General features: G+C 40.3%; 1 protein-coding gene across 1 annotated transcript; it reads right to left on the reverse strand.

The window, feature by feature from the left end:
- Positions 1-795: 795 nt before the first annotated feature.
- Positions 796-13,247, reverse strand: p2rx8 (purinergic receptor P2X, ligand-gated ion channel, 8; the record flags this gene model as incomplete). The annotated part of the gene is made up of 12 exons (XM_080772156.1): positions 796-1,476; positions 2,247-2,329; positions 2,535-2,600; positions 3,018-3,111; positions 5,036-5,178; positions 6,220-6,355; positions 6,576-6,656; positions 7,032-7,128; positions 7,395-7,470; positions 11,521-11,592; positions 12,372-12,522; positions 13,120-13,247. 12 exons carry the CDS (start codon positions 13,245-13,247, stop codon positions 1,389-1,391), a joined length of 1,215 nt encoding a protein of 404 aa, XP_080628282.1. The 3' UTR covers positions 796-1,388.
- Between the last annotated feature and the right edge of the window lie 2,894 nt (positions 13,248-16,141).

Below are 16,141 nucleotides of genomic sequence, written 5' to 3' on the forward strand. Positions count from 1 at the left end.
CCTCTACCCATTCATCAATAGTCACCCTGCTCAGCCCCGGGCCTTTTGCATTCTTAATCTGGCTCAGCCCAAACATAGCTTCTTTGTCCTTTAAGAAGGTAGGCTATTTAGTTGCTCTATTGTCATTGTTTTATCTCCTGAGTCCCCATCTGTGTGAGTGACTAGTCTGAGTGTCATCACCACAATCATCATCATAAATCCGTCTATTAGTAATAATAACAATAGACTAGATGACATCATCATCAAACCAGGAAGTTATGCAGGAATGTCTACTGAGTGGCAAAAACTACTTTCTGGCCTTGACAGCCCATACATCCAAACTGAAAATTGCATTAAACATCATTAAACAATGTTAAACTCACTTTTCCTGTCACTTTGCCACTCGATTTGCCATTCACTTTATGCATGCGCATACCCTCTATAACAACAACAATATACTGTACTAGAATCAAGACTCTATTGACAATTAAGTTGACCAGCCAAAGAAGTTGAAGTTTGACATTACAGTTTATATAAAATGCTGTTCTCCCTTACATGCACTCATTCCAACTTCCCATTCATCTTCAGAAAAGCTAGACATATAAATATGAAAATGAAAAATATGAAATGAATGGACATTCCTTTCATAGTGCAACACTGCACTCAAGTTTCAAGAGTAGAGAGAGAGAGAGAGAGAGAGAGAGCAAAGAGAAATTAATCAATCATTGATGTGCAAAAATGGTGGATTAAGGGATGAACATCTTTTGTCTGGACAAAATAAATTGTGAAATGGAGGCACTGTACCTGTCCTTTTAAAAGGTGAGTGCTACCATACCAGTTGGGTCTATAGTAGCCTACATGTTTTGGGTGGTTTAGCGAGTTTTATTTTGGGGAGACTCCTCTATTGTCTATAATACATTTCTTTGGGAATTCGAGGAAAGTTCATCTTGTACAACATAAGAAATGGATGAAATACCATTTTTACATTTTCATAAATAACAAGACATTCAAAGCAGACTGCAATTTTTAACAGGCTGAGCTCGATAGTCAGTTGGAAATTCATTTTATGTTTGGAAATACTGTGTAAAGAAATAAGGTTCTTCTGCATTCTATATAGGCCTACTTGTGGAGATGGATGGATATGTTATATTAACATATTTTAATAATGATAAAGACTTATCTGTCATCTGACATAAACAGGACTGCAGCTTCACATCATTATAGCATCATTGGCTGCGACGTGTATCGCACTGAGGGAGGAAGTGCTCCGTTGTATGGCGCATCCCCAGCGTCCAGTCACGTGACTCACGTCCCTTCCTTTCATTGCTTTCCTTAATTGGCACCAACGCGGAAGCTTGCCCTCACTTGACAGCATATGCCCCAGAGCCACTGATCTGTGGCCATGGTGATTAAGTCTCTGGTGATAGTTCTGTCAGCTGCTGCTGTTCCAATCCTTCCGTGAATTCTGTGTCATTGTGTTGAGATGCACCTTTATTTCTGTGGAAAGAGGGTAACAGTGTTGATTTTGTTGGCTAAAACTATGACGAGAAATGTTCGTCGACTACCTTTTTTCACTGACGAAAACTAAATGAAAACTAAGCTATGATGACTAAAACTAAGAGTAAATATATTGACAATTTCATCAACAAATAAAAACTACATTGAAATAAATGTATAAGGGAGGGACTAGTGGAGAAGAGATCCAGTAGAACTAAAAGTCAAGTCATTTTTGTTTGGTTGCGCTGTGAAAATAGCCGATCTACAAGCTCACAACACGTTGTGCTATTTTCGTGTGTAAAATGTAAAATCAGCCATTACGATGGCATCAAGGCCCGCCTAAATACATTTTAGTCGACTAAATCAACTGTAGATTTAGTCGACTAAAATCGTATATTTAGTCGACTAAAACTAGAATAGCAGCAAACATTCCAGGTGACTAAATTTGTGACTAAAATTAAAACTTGTGAAAATCAACACTGGAAAGTAAGAACTTTAGGGAGATTTGAAAGTCGCCCCTCACTTTTGTTTTTGCCGATAAATATTTTAAATAAACTTGGTAACATTAATAACATTTGTAGTTTGTTACGGTGTGGCTGTTGCAGGCCTATATAATTAATAAATTAATAAATATGCTATGTTTCATGTTGATTAGCATTATGATATCACAGGAATCCTTGAAATCTACTTTCAAATAGTTTGTCATGCTGTTGAGCTAATATCAAATTACAGCACCAGAAGCTGACATTTCTGTTGCTATATTGACATACTTTGTTGTCTCAAATTTGCTTTCCCGATATAAAGTGCTTTTCTTCATCAGATGGAGAAGGACCATGTCGCAGATGAATACACACTGTTGAAATTGTACAAATTGAGGCATGTTATTTTGTTATTTCATAATGGAGAAGATCATAGAAAATATATAGGTTCAAATATTTGTGTTGTTTAGAATATTCATCATGGCATCATAGATTGCATAAAATCATAGGCAGAACTATAGATTTGTCCTTTTTAAGTTCTTAGCAAAAGTGTTCAAAATGAGACTGAGTCACACTTACAGCACCCATCAGCGCCAGTCCTGAGCCTATGTTGATGCATGTAGGGACTATATTGAATTTGCCAGCCTAAGAAACATAGTAGAAAAGTAAGATGGTTTAAAAAGATACACACACACAAATGTCAAATGCACACACAAAAAGCCTGGTTGCCAATTGCAAAAAATAAATAATAATATGAATAATAATAATAATAATAATAATAATAATCAATATTAATCCATTTAGGCCTGATGTCAAAATAAAAAAACGTTCGCTCGGAAAGAATATATATTCAAAGATTTGTGACCCATTTTTACGATTTTTCAAAAATAGCAGACCTACAAGCTATGAGCTTGTAGATCTGCTATTTTTCAATAGCTAAAGTATAACATAATGCTTAGTTAAAACACCAAAAGGGGTTCCTGTCTAAAAAGGGTTAATATAATAATAATAATCTCCATATCCCATGAATAAACTAAAGTTGTTAAAGTATTTCCCATATACCTTTCCAAGTACCGTGATGTCAAAGCGCACACCGTACACTTTGAATAAGGTTCGGTAGCTGTCCCCTGCAGCATTTTTGTAATAACGAGCATGTCTGTTAAAAGAAAAAGCATAGAAAAAGCATATTAGTGTACAATATGTATTTCCATGCAATATTTAACTATATGTATCACACACACACACACACACAAAGGGTCCCTGGCATTCGGCCTGGTGGTAATTTTGTTGACTATAAGACAAAGACTAAAAGTAGGGTTGTCTCGTGGAACCATAAAAACACGCACACTGCTATGCCCTTTAGAGTGTCGCAGTCCCACCCCCTTTCATGACGATGCCAGGCCCAGGAAATAATTCCCAATGCATTTTCCCCATAGACATTTTTAAAAGTATTTATTTAAAGACCTTTTAAGCGTCGTACGAAGCCAACTGGAGTTGTGACAAATCATGACAACAAACACAATATTTTGGACCAAACAAATAATTACAAAGAAGTTTGTAACCTGCTGTTTTTTTCTTCTTTCTAATTATTTGATCGGCCCAAAACATTGTGTTTGTTGTCATGATTTGTCACAAATCCTGTTGGCTTTGTCTGCAGCGTAAACGTCTTTAAATAAATACTTTTTGAAAGGGGGAATTATTTTCCGGGTCTCTCGAGGTGGCGGGACAGCATGCTCTATAGGCCTACCAAGTTTTAGAATCGGTCTCAAGTCTAAATGGCAGTTAAAGGTGATATATTTTCTGGGTCTGAAAAAAAAGTTTGTTGTAAAACATGTTAGTAGCTTAATCATTTGCTAGAAGCAGAGATTAAAGAGCTGGAGAGACGGGGAGACTCCTGTTTCTGAACAAACACAGAAGTCTCAATATCTGCTCTTTTTTTGTATCATCTGTTTTTTAAAGAACTGCAGAGACCATTACTGAGCTATTTAACACCTGTGATGCTAAAAACATATATATATAAGTATATAAGTCTTCTCTAATCAAACCGGCATGTGCTTGGACGTGTATATGCGTTTTCAGGTCCTTTTTAATGAATAAAACGGGATCGCTGTAATCCATTTCATGACAGCTCTCGTTGCTATAGACCGATTCCGTAGCGGTTTCATGGTCGCAGTCTACGTATTTCCTGTAGGTGGACTCGACGTATCTGCGGGGTTTAAACCCTCACCAGGCGCATCTCTTCCACTACAGTGAACGGCAGAGTGACTGATGTTAGTTTGCCTCAAACTTTACTCTTTTACCTGCTTTTTTACTAACACTAACATTACAAAGATGTCCAGAACATCGAGATGAACCTGTGTAGTTTATGGCTGCTCCAACTGTAGTGGCAACATAAAAAATAAATAAATACGGAATGTCAAAATATCCGCCGCGGTGGCTGAGACCAGAGCCATTGAGTAATGTTTGAGACAAAGCAGTGAAAGGTCCTGAAAGATACATAATGTCAGTCTTACCCAATACCCAATCTTTCTGTTTTATGAACACAAGGCTGCTGTATTTTATACCTCATACTAAGCATTTAAAGTATGAGGTATAAAGTACAGCAGCCTTGTGTTAATAAAACAGAAAGATTTGGTATTGGGTAAGAATGGCGTTATGTATCTTTCACTGCTTCGTCTCAACCATTACTCAATGGCTCTGGTCTCAGCCACCGCGGTGGATATTAGACATTCCGTTTTTTTTATTTTTTATGTTGCCACTATTGTTGGAGCAGCCATAAACTACACAGGTTCATCTCGATGTTCTGGGCATCTTTGTAATGTTAGTGTTAGTAAAAAAGCAGGTAAAGGAGTAAAGTTTGAGGCAAACTAACATCAGTCACTCTGCCGTTCACTGTAGTGGAAGAGATGCGCCTGGTGATGGTTTAAACCCTGCAGCTACGTCGAGTCCGCCCACAGGAAATACGTAGGCTGTGACCATGAGACCCGCTACGGAATCGGTCTATAGGCAACGCCTTGTTCACAGCTCCAGGACATGTTTGGGAAACAGTGGTCTAACTAACTGACTCAAGTGCAAATCACCTGAAGTTAAAACCTGAGGGTGTTTTGGAGTTTTGGGAGGAGGCACTGATGTCCAGACGAGTGAAGTGATAACGTGGATGACAATGAGAATATCCCTTGTCAAGGTCACAATTCCACTCTATTAAAATGGCAATTGACCCACCCTTGGGGGAAAAAAAGAGAGCACAGTTTACAAGCATGACGAACGATAATGACCTTGTCTTGTATGAATAGCTGTGCATTTGGAAATGTGTTGTTGTCTCTCCATGTCTGGCATAAATTGAACTTTTGAAGCAGCCTGAAATTTAATTATAGAAAAAGGCCGATGCACACTGGTTGGTGACAGTGACAGTAGGACAAAAGTACATATGATAAAAGAGTATCTTTGAAATAAAGAGCAACATTTTGTTTGGAAACGTTTCTGACAGTGAAACACGGGTCCTTTTCTTTGTTTTTCAAAGATACCCTTTTAATACTAGATGTAATTGAACCGCATTGGAATTGTGAACTTTACTTGAAGGTTCCAGTGCCACTTTATTTGTACTTTAACTGTTCTTGAACTGTACGTTCAATTTACAATTCATAATTTTACATAAAGAGCACGGTTTAATTTTCCATCATATGCTGTGGTAAATGGTAATGCATGGTATCCAGTATAATAATAAGAATAAGAGGTTTTCATTTTCACTCCATTAGCGAGCCGTTTGTTATTCCGGCCGTAAGAAGTTGCTGGATAAGAATAAGATGGATTATATAGTTGCATAGAATAAACACCACTGCGACGTCTACCCTGTGTCCTACCAAACTGTGGTTGCTCGGCTGCAGGAATGTGTCTGTACAGCGTGATGAGTGAAATGGCGACTGCTAGTGCTACCGCATGACGTGACACTACCCCTGATGTTGACCTGGACATCATGGGGCTCGTCACCGCTAAAACCCTTATCCCTAAACTTCTTTGCCTTTTTCTACTATTTTGCTAAACATTTTTGAAGTTAAAATGGCCAGTCTACAAGCTCACACCGTGTCAATGTGGATTGGCTAGTTTTTGGCTGTTGGCTAGTGTTTTTCAAAATAGTAAAAAAGGCAAAGAAGTTTAGGGATAAGGGGTTTAGCGGTGACGAAAATGGAGCCCCATGTCCCTAATCACAAATATATATTAAATGTTAAATACTGAGACAATAACAATACAAATCTGTAAAACCAACTAAAGTGGCCATGTCCTGGAAGTTGTGTCCGGCTCGGCTAGTAATGTCGCCCAGGCGAAATATGGGGCAGTAGGGATGTAAGTCCTCATCATATTGACATCTCTTCAGATCATTCGTTGTCTCCGCGACATTGGACCTAAGATTTGCAGAACAGAATTTACATTTGTATATAACACACATTGCGTAACATGCACAGCCACACACACACACACACACACACACACACACACACACACACACACACACACACACACACACACACACACACTGTTCATTGCATAGTGGAAGGTAACACATTCGTAATTTAGTAATTACAACTTTTAAAGGAATGGAGCCTTTGTTTAAAATTTGCTTACTTTGAAAAGTCAAATTTGGGGAAACGAATGAAGTTTTTGATGTAGATGGTGAAGTTTTCTGCCTTTCTCAACAGAGGTCCTCTGTAAAAGAGTAGGGTTTGTTATTCCATTACACAGGCTGTGAATGTCTGTAGATTGTAGATTGCTTATGTCTTATTTGTATTCTTAATAGCAACTGAAGGACACAAACAAGTCTGAAACTCAAATATATAAAAATTGTTTTTTATGAGGGGTAGACATGAATACATATTTCACCACCAGTTGTAACGGTTTCCTCCGTCACACAGTGTACTCATATCTGTTGCAAATCAAGCAAACCTAATTTCCTTTGTGTGTCAGGATGCGATTTGCCAGAAACAAACCCACAAACGTACATGATACGTGATATGAACAGAGTTCATATCATTGCAAGCAACTTTGCAACATGTTTCCGTGTACTATAGTGCTGTTCCTTACTGTGTCTTGACATGTCTCTCAACAGGACACCAGCCATATATTTCACAGGTACCCGTAGAGTTTTCATCCTTTTTCAAACACAGACCAGTCATAACTCCTTCAGAGAGCATCATAAAAATTGATTAGTACATGGTAGTCTGTAGATTTAAATGGAGAGTCTGTCTATCAATGTATAAAGTACAGAGGTGGACAAAGACAAGCAGCCTCCAATTGTTTATAGAACAGAGTGAACCAACTTGTCTTTCAACAATACCGAGCCAAGCTATCCAATCTGTCAACACTAATCATTTGAATCATTTAAATACAGTGCAAGTGCATGAGAGAGAGAGAGAGAGAGAGAGAAATGTAAACAGTACAGCCCACCATGTCCAGCTATGACAGTCTCTCCCTCTTCACAGTCCTCGTTGCCTCTACAGTGGCCATCCAACACCCTGGAACTCTGCACAAAACATAACACAACATAGCTGCAGTTGAGTAAACTGACCATTCATTGGGTGCTGCGGGTACTGTGGGTGGGCAGGCACCCATGACCAACAATCTAGACAACCCTTGAATGTAGTTTGTTTGTAAAAAATAATAAAAGTATAAAAGCTACTACAGTATGTTGAATAAATATATGTGCAGATTGAACACCCTTTCAGCAAGATGAAAATGTAACTACAATGAGAATGTCATTGTCAAATGACTTTCAATGAGAACGTCATTGTCAAATGACTCTCGGGTAACCTGATCTGGACAAAGTTAGGCCTACTAATGAATTTACAAATATGACATTAAAAAAAAAAAAAAAGTCTGACCAACAGAAAAATATGCCAACTTGGGGCAAAACACTATGTTGTGCTGCTCTAAATGTGTTTCCTATTGGATAAAAGCCCAGCTAGGTTTTATGTATTGTTGTTGACGTAGCTTACAAGCATAGGCTGGAAATGCAAGCTTCACCCTATTATACTATTAACCACGATGACCTCGTTTAGCAGCCCAGCTTCTAAGACATGCAAACAGACCCATGCCTCGGTAACTGTGGGTTGTTTGGATACCAGACACTAAAGTAAAGGAGGTGTCCTAAAGTAAATGTTGAATACATATTTTAGGCAGGCGTTTTCACTTTCATTGCTTGCTGCTGTGAAATGATAAAAATGATAAAAGATTGTTGGTGTTCTAATGATACCAATGTACACGTTCAAGCGATGATGAACGGTTTGATGGTGCTGTGAAGAGAGACGAGAAAGACTGTTGACAGGGCGATGATAGATTTTAAGTTAGAAAACTGGTTGAGCTTGAAAAACATTGCTTTATAGACCCAGCTAATGTGTTTGATGGGACTACCACACTACCACACCAAGAATGGACAACACAGTGACGGTAGGCAGGTTGAATGTATACAAGGGCAGTATATTTTATGGCTGTGGTATTGTACAGTACTTTAGTTTACAGGCTTGCAGTTGCCACTCCATTTGTCTGCTGGCTGGCTGCACAGAACCGTTACATACCACCAATGGTCTGGAAAGTAACCCTGTCAATGTGGGTGCATATCTTTGGTCTGACGTTTCTAACAGTCTGACACCCTACCCCAAACCCTAACCGTACGCAGAAGCCACGGGTGACGGGTGAGTCTTAACTGGCCACGCATGAGTCTTAAGCCCCATTCAGACCGAAGAAGCAGAAGCTAGCTTCTGCTTCTTCGTCCCATGTTATCTCTATGCTGAACAGCTTCTGCGTTTAAAAGCTGGAAGAATAGCTTTTTTTTGTTTTTGCTTTTTTTTTTTCTCACCGGACCTTAACTTTAAAGCAGCTTTTAAAAGCTGGAGCTTTAAAAATCTGCGTGTAGCCAATCAGAGCACAGCGTGGTTTGAGGAGGCGGAGTTGAGCTCATTTTACAAAACCGAAAACCCTCTGGAAAGCTGTCCGACCCAATTGTCCGCATTAAAAAATAAACTTTTTGAATATGGGCTGTATATGAAATATGAATGGATATTTGGCAAGACCATAGCATATTTTGTGATAGAAATTAAAGTTTATATGAGAAACAAGTTGTCGAAGCGGTGAAAACAGGTTGTGTTCCGTGTGCCGTCGCGAGTGTCACGTTTCTGGGGACAAGTCATCGTGCATTCACCCCCCCCTCCGGTTCTCATCGAAGCTATGGATGGACTACTGAACTGAACTCTCCGGAACGCTATCCGTCGCTGACGCTGATTGTGGACTAAACAGTGCACACACACACGGTTGATAAATTAGCAGATATAGATAGATAGACAAACAACTAAACAATAGTTGTGTCGGGAGTTTTCGCCAAAACCTTCCCCGAGAAGAGGGAAGCAGCAGCCCGCTCTCAGCGCGTTTCTGTGCCGATCCTCGTGTGTCTCTCGGTAGTATGTTGAAGCTTTTGCGCCGTCAATCAATACCTTTAAAATAAATAATTAATAGCCTTTATATCAGTTGTATGTACCCCCCCCCCCCCCCCCCACACACACACACACACACACACACACACACAGTACACAGTACAGTAGTCCCCAGTACTGGAACGCCGAGGAGAGCTGTGCTCGGAGACGATTTGCGGGACGTTTCCTCGCACTAAAATTAATTGCCCTTGTCGCGGGACCTCGCCCTGAGCACAGGGCGTTGACCACTGGTGTACGCTCCTCGACACCCAGTCTCAACTTAGGGGGTCCTCCGCGGGCCGGGCCACAGGGTCCAGAAGTCGGTCCACTTTCGTGTGTGTGTGTGTGTGTGTGTCGCTGCATTGTATGTTGATTGTTGAAACGTGGGCACCGTGAATCATACCTTTAAAAAATAATTAATAGCCTTTATATCAGTTGTATGTACCCCCTCTATTTATGCAATATGTTGCCCATGTTTTGTGATTGGTTTGCTGCGTTCTGAATCGATAAACCAATCGCATATATTTATTTGAGGGAATCATTTCAGACAGCGCCGAGATAGGAGCTCCCTTCCACGGGAGACTTGGGACTGAATGTCCGGAAATCGCACGTAAACATAAGCTGTTTTAATTGCTTTTACGACGTGCTGGATACATACAATTGTATTTCTACGGTATGCTCTTTCTAAATCAACATTAACATTACATACAGAGCCGCCATTTAAAACAATGCCCGGAGTGTTTCGCTCGTGGCCTAGGGGGGAGAGGAGAGCGGAGTGTGGGGGGGAGACATGAACACTGAAGACGGGGAGGATTGAGATCCGGTCCGTTCGGTTATTTACAAACAAGTTTACCAAGATTATATTATTTATTCATCCATACATAGGTTATGATGTAACTAAATATATCATTATTTCTCCTCTACAGTCGCTATTTTACATTTTAGACTTTCAAATGCGCATCTGCTCAAACTGCCCGTCTCTCGTCTCAAAGCCAGACAGCCAGTCCAGGCAGCTTGAGTGACAGGTACCTTGTACACGCCCACTTTCTCAAAAAAAAGCTGCGTCTTTCTGAGTTCTGCTTTTGCTTTTTAAAGCAGCTTCTTCGGTCTGAACGGAGCTTAAGGGCCGATTCATACTCCTATTTTAGAGCCGAATAAACGTCGGTTCGGTGCTGTAGAGCCTAAAATGTGACGTCATTTGAGGTTCTTTTTTTTTATATAAATTTTTATCCCACGATTTTGTAACCCAGTTTTCTTTTCACCCAGTGCCAATTATCTAATGTAATCCTGGGCGCTACACTTCCTCTGCCAACCTGGGGGGGCAGCGGACTGACCTCATGCCTCCTTCTATGCATGAGGAGTCCAAGCTGCTTCTTTTCACCTGACAGAGGGGAATTTCCCCGGCCGGACGTAGCGCGTGGAAGGGACACGTTATTCCGACCAGTTCCTTTCCCCTCCATCAGGCGCCCCGGCTGGCCAGGGGGAGGTAGTTTTAGAGACCAGGATTACGGCATGTTTTTGTGAGGGTATCTACCCTAGGGGACACGGGGAGAACATGCAAACTCCACACAGAAAGGCCCTTTCGCCAACCCCCGCCTCGGGTATTTGAGGTTCAGGGGGGCGGGTAGTGTCCTAAAGTCGACTCTTCGGTGCTACTGAAAATTTCTGACAAGCCGAAATCATTTCGGCACTACAGCGCAGAAACAGCGATAAAATAGGAGTATGAATCGGACCTTAACCGGCCACATATGTCGGACTAACGTATATGCACCCCTGTCAATGCACTGCAGCCACACGCACGCAGACAGACGGACCTATATGATAGACAGGAACAAACGCATACACAAATCACACAGACCACTTTCAACTTGGGATCCCTATTTTGGGCACGTCATCATATGTTTTTGTTTTTAAATTAGCGAAAGGTTCGTTCTACAAGTGACAAGTTATGAGCTTGTAGATCAGCTACTTTTGCTACCTTTTATATACTACTTTTATTTCTTTCTTTCCCATGTCCGTATATACGGACCCCGACGCTAGGGGACGTACAAGTACAAGTACCTACAGTACAATAGTAAAATAAAAATGAATAAATAAAAAGCCCTTACCTCAGCACAGTGATTCTGCTTTTGATTTGGGGTCTCTATGAAATTTGTGACAATGAACAGAACAGATTCACCCTGTAGAGAGAGAAAAAAACAAGTTATAATCATGGTATAACAGATTGCTAACCGGAAAGCAGAAACGCTCGTCCCCATTTCTGTCCGTGGACCGCTCGCCCCATGCAGTGGTTCACCATGCATTCTTGTATTTGTTGTACTGAGGATAAGGTTATGCATATGTAGTGAGACGCAGGGATTGAATTTAACCTGATTCTCCCACCCAGACCGATGCACAACCTGTCGTGCCAATAGGGTTGAGTCCGATTGTCAGGGCTGTTGTGAGCCGCGTCTTGGCTGGGTGATAGACATAGTTTTATGTTTTAAGTTATAAGTTTAGGAATAAGGTTATAGGTTTTGGCACCACTGTTCCGAGGTTGCCGGATTTGACCCCGGATTTTTGGGGGGCGAGCGTTCTTGGGTTGAATTGAGAGCAGGTTCTGCATTTTATTGTCCCATTAGCCTTTACGATTATACGCATGTCCCATTGTGTAATAGTCAGAGTTTGACAGGAATAGCCTACAGGCATTATGCCACATTAGACTCAAGAATTATGTCCTTGGCTTGATCGACATACATAAAGGAATAAATAAGGGCGGCTAAATGACAAATTATAGGTGACTGACAGCGACCAAATCTGAAAATGACTATTGATTTGTGGAGTATAGTGTTCACATTTGTAACTGTTATTGTTGTTGTTATTTGTATTATTATATTATTATGTACAGTATTATTAATAATTATTATTATTAATAATCATAATGTTATTATTATGATTATTATCCTATTATCATTCTTACCTGTGGTGGGATGACATAGTCCTCTGGCCCCCAGACCAGCAGTCCAGAGCCTGTGGTGTTTGTAACTGAAACTCCCTTCAGTTTGGTTATTATGGAGCTCTGGACAGCCTCGTCTACTTCCTGGTAACCTTTCTTGATCACAAAAACCCACCTGCATGCATAGAGAAGTGAACCTTTAAAACAGTCTTTCTCAACCAGGGCATTCTGATAAGGGTGTGTGGCCGGCTTGAATAGAATAGACCTACAACAGTATCTAGGCCAAAATGTGTTGATTTATTACTGGAATTCACAATTAAATCTAAATTAGATTTAAGACCTGTAGACCTGTGTGGGTTTTAATTTGTTGATAATTGTGCAATTCATCATTAGGCTACATTTCAACCCTCTTTGAAGAGAAGAATATATACTTATTTGCAAGAAGTGGAAGAAGTGGACGGCCTGCCATGACATAACATAATTATACCTAGCTGAAATTCAAATGTATCAATTCTGAATCAAAATGTAGCCTAAGCCAGGCTACAGGATTGTGCTTTGTCATTTTTGTGGCTGTATGACCTTGCATGCATATGTGTATTATGTCTTTAAACGTCTAGTTTATTAATCGCCCTAATAAACTAAAGTCTATAGCTACACCCTTCTCAATTTCAGTATGATACTCATCATTTAGCCTGCTGCTTAAGTGCACAATAATAGCCTATACTGTTCTAAAAAATAAAAAATAAAATTGATATTGATATTGATCTCTCACCCAATAAGGTAACCGATAATGAACAATTGTAAAAGTCTAAACAAGATTCCAACTTTCTTGTTTTTGGCGACAATATATTTTGCTGTCTTGTAGTCAAATAACGAAAGGAAGAGAGTTTTCCAAGCCATCTTGATAGAGTAGCGATTTCAGAATCAGATATGCCATATGCGGACATTAGGAATTCGGACACCGACACGCTGCAGACCGCCGTAAGTTCAGTGTCTCCCGGCCAGTCAGCAGCAGGCAATGATGACCGCAGCTAGAATTACCAGTCGAACAGCACTATTTACTAGTCTACAGATCCTATCACCCTCATCCGTCATCCGGCTACTCATCCTCCTCCAACGGATTCCAAAAGTTTAAAACCAATAGCCTGTAGGCTGTATAGCGTGTTCCCATTCCTTCCATATCCACACCGGTCCACCAGCTTCACAACATATAATCCACGGCCACACGGGTGTGACTCAGGCTCAACTGAGCACAGTAGAATGAATGGCTATCTGTGATACTTGGAATTTAAACGTACTTGACAGCTCTTTGGCCTGCCTAGACCTAGAAGGCAAGGCATGCGGCATCGTTTTGTTTGGGTCTCGCGCGCGCACACACACACACACACACACACACACACACACACACCATATGTCAAATTGACCGGCTTCATCGGGAATCGTGTGCTTGTATTTTGCTAAGAGATCCGTTGTATAGTTTAATTGATTAATTAATTAGTTCTCCATAGATTTATAATGGGGAAATCGAAGACTAAATGTAAGTATTTTTTTCCATTGGAGAGTGGAGACTGTAAGCGCCATATTTACAAGACTTGGGAGGGAGGTTCATAATAATTATGAAAATTAATTGAAAACACACTTTTCCTCCGGCTTCTCCTCCTACAGATTTTGTAAATGTATTGGAAATTGGAGTCAAGTAAAGTACAAATAACTCAAAATTGTACTTAAGTACAGTATTTGAGTAAATGTACTTATTTACTTTCCACCACTGGGTTAACGGCAGGAGGATGAGTTAACAAAACGTCAACAAAGAGAGAAGTATATGACCAAGCTGTCCATCTGATGACAAAAAAGATTACAAAAGAAAGGAGAGAGAAGTATGACTAAGACACAGAAGTGGTCAATGTTATCCTCAACTTCATATTGACATCTGTTGTCCAGATCATATCTCGCTGCAGGGCTGAATCATTCAGGCCGCGGTAGTCAAGTCATACACCCAGCCAGGCCACCCTATCCCTTTACCCACACACGTGTACAGTACGTTTGGATTACAACAGAGCCACAGAGTATAGACAGAGTTGCGACATTGAGGGCGCAGAAAAGAGCCCGGTCACGTGTTCATGTACTCACGCGAGCCCTATCGACTCGACGACTACAATACATTCCGTAAACTTCCGTATTACAAATCTATGTTTTTATGCCAAATATTGCAATATCGATACGATATACGATATTACCGTTAAAATGTCATATTCTACATTTTAAGTGTTGCAACACTTATACACACACGCACACGTGTGAGGATTGAAAAACCATAAAACCTGGGTGATCTATTCTACTGTATGCTATCAAATTGTATGTTTATTCACGCAGCATAGTACTGTACAGTATATTGGTGTTTTAAGAAGTATGTTATACTTTAGCTATTGAAAAGTAGCAGATCTACAAGCTCATAACGAGGCACAGAGTGCCACGCTACGAGCTTGTAGGTCTGCAAATCTGCAAATCTTTGAATATATATTCTGTCAGAGCGATCGTTTTTAACTCAATCTTTGCTTCATGGGGGGTCCCTGGAACAACATATTTTCAGATGGGGGTCGGCGGCCAATTACATATATCTTTGGGGTCCTTGACATGAAAAACTTTAAGAATGACTGACATAGGGTTTTCAGAAAACTGACATTTGCAGAAATGTCTTCAGGTCTAAATGGGACCGGACCACATCTCCATCATATGATCTACTGCACCACGGATATGTCAACATGAAGTTGAAATAGTTCTCTCTTTTTGTATCTTTTTGTCATCAGTTTCCTCCTTTAAGTGAAAGAAAAGTAGTGTAAAAATATCTTTTGTATATTCGGTTTCAAAACAGGCCGTATAGTAGCTTTTCGTGCTGGGGCCCTTTACCGTTTTACCTTTTGTCGCAAAAACATGATTTTTGGAAGATAAATATCCTCCGAAGTAGTTATGCATGATCACAGGGGTGACGTGACATTGTAATTGGCTGGCAATATTAGTGGGAGGGGCCTATGTAAGCGACTGTGGCAACCACACTTTGCAATTTTGAAAAATTGCGACCTTTCTAGTTGTCTTGTCTTTCACTTTCAATTGTCTCAGTATTTTTGTTGTCTCCAAGACTCCAACAGACACAGTGTGTGTGTGTGTGTGTGTGTGTGTGTGTGTGTGTGTGTGTGTGTGTGTGTGTGTGTGTGTGTGTGTGTGTGTGTGTGTGTGTGTGTGTGTGTGTGTGTGTGTGTGTCACTGTGAGTCACATATTTCCGTAGCCAAAGCAGGGGGCTTTAATACTGTAAATTGCTCTGGATTAAGAGCGTCTTCTAAATTGAGTAGGACTAATTGTAAATTGTGTTTATGTTATGCAAGAGGCCCCATACTGGGAACTATATTATCCCAGAGATCATGTCTATGACATCAGTACTGTGTGGTCTCATATTGATGACAGGATCTCCATATATGGGCATGAAAGGGACCGTCAGACCATCTTCCAAATGCTCACAATGCTCACATGTGAACTTGTAGATCATGCAGTTACATTGAAATGGCCGAAATGTACAGGGCTGAAGTGGTTAATGTACGTTTTGTAAAATTGTAATAATAATCCAAACCTACAAAATAATAGTAGCCAAAGTTGTCAATATTGTCTCTGAGACGTTAGGCCTATAGTGGGGTATAAGTAAAAGTATTGGAAATTGGAATTACTCAAGTAAAGTACAAATACACAATTGTACTTAAGTGCAGTAGGCCTACTTAAGTAAATGTACTTAGTTTAGTTACTT

The sequence above is a fragment of the Protomyctophum bolini genome, assembly GCF_963924005.1.
Source record: "Protomyctophum bolini genome assembly, chromosome: 9".
In the NCBI taxonomy this organism is placed as follows: Eukaryota; Metazoa; Chordata; class Actinopteri; order Myctophiformes; family Myctophidae; genus Protomyctophum; species Protomyctophum bolini.